Here is a 4658-nt window from a genome sequence, read left to right as displayed (position 1 = left end):
ACCCTTTCCTTTGCACAATATAAAGATCTATAAAATCTAGACTCTACCCCAGTGGAGCACATTGGCTCTCAATGATTTTCACATGTTCAAGTCGAACGGTTCTCTTCTGAGTTTATTGCATTGCATAATATACGTCATGTGTCCAACAAGTCTGGGGTCTCCATCCTAGCCTCTGTCTTTTCATATAAATGATCAAAAACTTGTTACACGACTATCTTAGTGGATGGGGACGGTTGGAATACTAGGGCACACTGATCAGTTGATCTGAAAACACCTTTTTCTCCGCTGATCAATATCAGACTAGCCAAATAACAAGGGTATCTAAAATATAATATAACACTGTTAAGTATGGAAGCAAAAGACTTATTGCTTGCAAAGGCATGGCTGTCTATCTGTACAAGAATCCTTTCGAGATACAGTGGGGGAGGTAAGTAAACTAGACACCATTTTGACAAGTTCAGACACATTTATTCTTGCAGGAATCTGTCTTTATTACTGATAAATTTTAATATCATTCCATGGTAAAAAGGGCAGACTGTCAGATTGTTTCTATCACAGGATTTTCCTTTTCTTTTCAAGAAAAAAAGTAACTGTTTACTTAGTTACTCAAGTTTTAGTATCTACTGAATTTATTATTACACAGTTTGGAGTGAATCAAGAAACTTCATTATCAGTTATCCTGCAATTTATTATTTTGTTTCAAGAGACTTGAAGATCTAGACTTTATGCGACTTCGCCCTCCTCTTCTTCTTCCTCATCAAACTCTCCTTCCTCTTCAGCTGTCGCATCCTGGTATTGTTGGTACTCAGACACAAGATCGTTCATGTTGGATTCAGCCTGCAAACAGAGGTATAAAAAAACAATCAGTTTAAAGTAATTTATAGTCACATCAGCTTATCTTTGTCAAAAGCAAAAAAATATACTGTTCAAAAAGGAAAGTTTTTCTTAGCTAATCACAACAGTTTCTTGATGGTTTCATATTAAGGAAAAGGTGCTCACCTCAGTGAATTCCATTTCATCCATGCCTTCACCAGTGTACCAATGCAAGAAAGCCTTACGCCTGAACATAGCAGTGAACTGCTCACTGATACGCTTGAATAGTTCCTGGATGGCAGTGCTGTTGCCAACGAAGGTGGAGGACATCTTCAGACCACGGGGTGGGATGTCACAAACAGCTGTCTTCACGTTGTTGGGGATCCACTCAACGAAGTAGGAGCTGTTCTTGTTCTGAACGTTCAACATCTGTTCATCTACTTCCTTCATGGACATACGACCACGGAACATGGCTGCAACAGTCAGATAACGACCATGCCTTGGATCACATGCAGCCATCATGTTCTTGGCATCAAACATCTGCTGGGTAAGTTCTGGTACTGTTAGTGCACGATACTGCTGGGATCCTCTGCTGGTGAGGGGGGCAAATCCAGGCATGAAAAAGTGAAGACGAGGGAAAGGAACCATGTTTACAGCAAGTTTCCTGAGGTCAGCATTCAGCTGTAAGAAAGAACAAAGATGGAGTTTAAGTCTAATAAGATGTTGCCATATACAATTTGTCTTCATCAAACTAGTCCACTGCCTACAGGTGATTCTTAGAGAGGTATACACACACAACTCCAAACAAAGTGTACAATCAAGGACATTATATAACTTTAAAGTTTCATAGAAAGTAAACATTGAAAAGAGCTTTTTATGTCAGTACGATAATGTAACAGCTGAGAAAAAAAACAGTAATTGCAGTGTTATGGGAAATTTTCACATTGCTGTGTTTTGGCTTTTAATTCCATTAGATCTTTAAATCAATTTCAAGAGATTAGTGCATTTAACTGATGCCCCGTTGAGTTTCACATGGTTGTTTATGGATAAAGTGATGTTAACAGTAATGAAAATAGAAAATTAGTTTATCTTTCTATCCATCCTGCTGATTTAATACCACTGTTCCTCAAGTTAAAGGGCTTGTTGCTTAAAAAAACCGAAGATAATCTGAGAAAACCGACATGGGAAAAAATTTTAATAACTCTTAAACAACAAAGATAAGTAAGGAACTGCAAGCAAGAACTATTTTTCATTATTGTGGCAACAAAAAAATTGGGACGTGTTAATTGTGTCTGCAGAAAAATCCGTTGTCATGTTAACAAATGGAATGTTTACAGCTCACTGCATAATTTTGATTCGTTATGATCACGGCGGGGGTTTGAGAATTCGCAACCGCCCTTCTTCTACGAGTGATTTGATAAAATAGAGTACGCTTTTCAGAAATTCTTGTCGAGAAAACCAACTGTTTTTCAGTTAAACAAAGCTCCCTCGTATTGAAGTTGCCGAAATGTAAATTTCACGCATCGTCTACTTCCGATCTTCGATCAACATTGTGGAAGACGCGAATTTACATTTAAAGCTAGCTGGTCACACGTATTAATAATTGAAAGCAATCTCCATAAGATGAAGTGTTGCTTTCTCTTTCAATTCATTTCACCCAATAAAGGTTAACGCCTCACAACTGCTAATCTATACCTCCGAGCTCAACGAAAGGCGACAACGCGAAAAAAATTCACCTTCTTTTCGTGCTAACGTAGACTGTCTATTAAAAAAAATTAACTCAAGGATTGATAAAAGCGAGCAGACGTATTTTAATTTTTTTCTTGCGTCGCCAGAATCGAAAAAAAAACCCCCAAATTCTCCCTAGCAATAGTTTCAAGGGTGTTTGATAGAAAATCGCCTTCCACTTAGAGGAGAAGTGTATAAATTAATAACTACGGCACTTAATTTAGATGGTTCTCCTTCATCAATCAAAGCTTTGCCAGCGACAACCCATTTTCTGTGGCAAGGGAAATTCAAATATATTTTTATATCCTCCCCCCCAAGCAAAGATAATTTTCTTGAGTCACACTATTGAAGGCAGAAACTTTCCAAAAACACCGAAATCAATTTTTTTAAGCTTGATCATGAAATACCACAGTTACAATCATACACGCGCAAGAGGCCTCCGATGATTGACAACGTATTTTGCGCGCCATTATTCTTAACCGTTAGTCAACAACACGTTTGTCCCTCATGACTGTTGCAAATATCATCTTTTGTTCTCCCCTAAAATTCTCGAAATCAAAGTTACCTGTCCAGGGAAACGAAGACAAGTTGTAACACCGCTCATCGTAGCTGACACGAGATGGTTCAAGTCGCCATAAGTTGGTGTAGTGAGCTTCAGGGTTCTAAAGCAGATATCGTACAGAGCTTCATTGTCGATGCAGTATGTTTCATCAGTGTTTTCGACCAACTGATGGACCGACAGTGTAGCGTTGTAAGGCTCTACAACGGTGTCCGATACTTTTGGTGACGGTACAACGCTGAATGTGTTCATGATTCTGTCGGGATATTCTTCTCTGATCTTCGAAATAAGAAGCGTTCCCATACCAGAGCCGGTTCCACCGCCAAGAGAGTGCGTGAGCTGAAAGCCTTGAAGGCAATCGCAGCTCTCTGCTTCTTTACGAACCACATCAAGCACAGAATCTACCAATTCAGCTCCTTCAGTGTAATGTCCTTTCGCCCAGTTGTTTCCAGCACCACTCTGACCTAGAGTGAAATAGGCGGCACATGCGTCAACTCATCAGGGCGATAGTTGGGGTGTTGCCGGACGTTTCAACATAATAATTTTGATTTTAAAATTTTGACACGTCGTACTTACCGAAAACGAAGTTGTCGGGCCTAAAGATCTGTCCAAATGGTCCGGATCGGACGGAGTCCATCGTACCGGGTTCCAAATCGACAAGAACTGCTCTTGGTACATATTTTCCACCTGAAAAATTTGTCGAGTCGACAACAATGAGCTTTCGGTAATGGTGGCTTGAAGCAACTTTCAGATCGAAGAGAATGCACGAAATGCAACAAGAACACGCGATATAAAGTGTTTTAAAGCGCAACAAGCAATACCTGTAGCTTCATTGTAGTACACGTTGATTCTTTCCAACTGAAGGTCGGAATCACCGTGGTATGTTCCAGTTGGATCGATGCCATGCTCGTCGGAGATTACTTCCCAGAACTGAAAGACGAAGATTGCGAAATATGAGTGTTTCGAACCAAAAATCACACATATTTATGATCGAGGTACACCATACCTTGGCGCCGATCTGGTTTCCGCACTGTCCGGCCTGAAGATGTACGATTTCGCGCATTTTGATAAATTATTTAGCGAACAGATAAAACTTCTACTTTCCCTGTTGTCTTGAGTTTGTGGTATGGTCGTTCGTAGAGACGGCGCGGTTTTTATCGCATGAAATAATTTATGCGATAATTTCAGGGAGACAATAGGCTTATTTCCTTTTACGGTCAATGGAGGTGACGTCATGTATAGAAAGCGTTGAATTTTGTTGATTGTTTATTGGTGGTTAGTGGAGATGAATAGGCATAACGCAACACCTGACAACCTTTGTCCGAAAGACAAAGCTCTACGACCAAAAGCCAATCAAGGTCCGCGAATAATAACTATGCGATCTCGTTCTTTTGAAAAGAAAAGATATATTTGAATGTAATTTGATATAAGCGGTTTATTGTAAACACTTTGGTAAACAATTCTTGAAAGTTTTTGAAATAAATTTTTCCTGCCGATTTCGCACAAGTACGTGAGCCTGCCCGCAGGCTAGCATTTGCGAAAAGCGTAGAACTGTCAC

The 4658-nt window shown here is 39.7% G+C and overlaps 1 protein-coding gene across 1 annotated transcript; it reads right to left on the bottom strand.

The window, feature by feature from the left end:
- Positions 1-446: 446 nt before the first annotated feature.
- LOC140928439 (tubulin beta chain-like) lies at positions 447-4268 on the bottom strand. Its single transcript, XM_073378191.1, has 6 exons — positions 4107-4268; positions 3922-4030; positions 3677-3787; positions 3107-3564; positions 1000-1494; positions 447-837 (listed from the first exon to the last, which is right to left on the bottom strand). Exons 1-6 carry the CDS (start codon positions 4161-4163, stop codon positions 724-726), a joined length of 1344 nt encoding a protein of 447 aa, XP_073234292.1. The 5' UTR covers positions 4164-4268; the 3' UTR covers positions 447-723.
- Positions 4269-4658: the final 390 nt, after the last annotated feature.

Source organism: Porites lutea, chromosome 2 (genome assembly GCF_958299795.1).
Source record: "Porites lutea chromosome 2, jaPorLute2.1, whole genome shotgun sequence".
Lineage (NCBI taxonomy): Eukaryota > Metazoa > Cnidaria > Anthozoa > Scleractinia > Poritidae > Porites > Porites lutea.
Note: the sequence above shows the minus strand (reverse complement) of the source record. Positions and strands in the feature narration are given on the sequence as shown.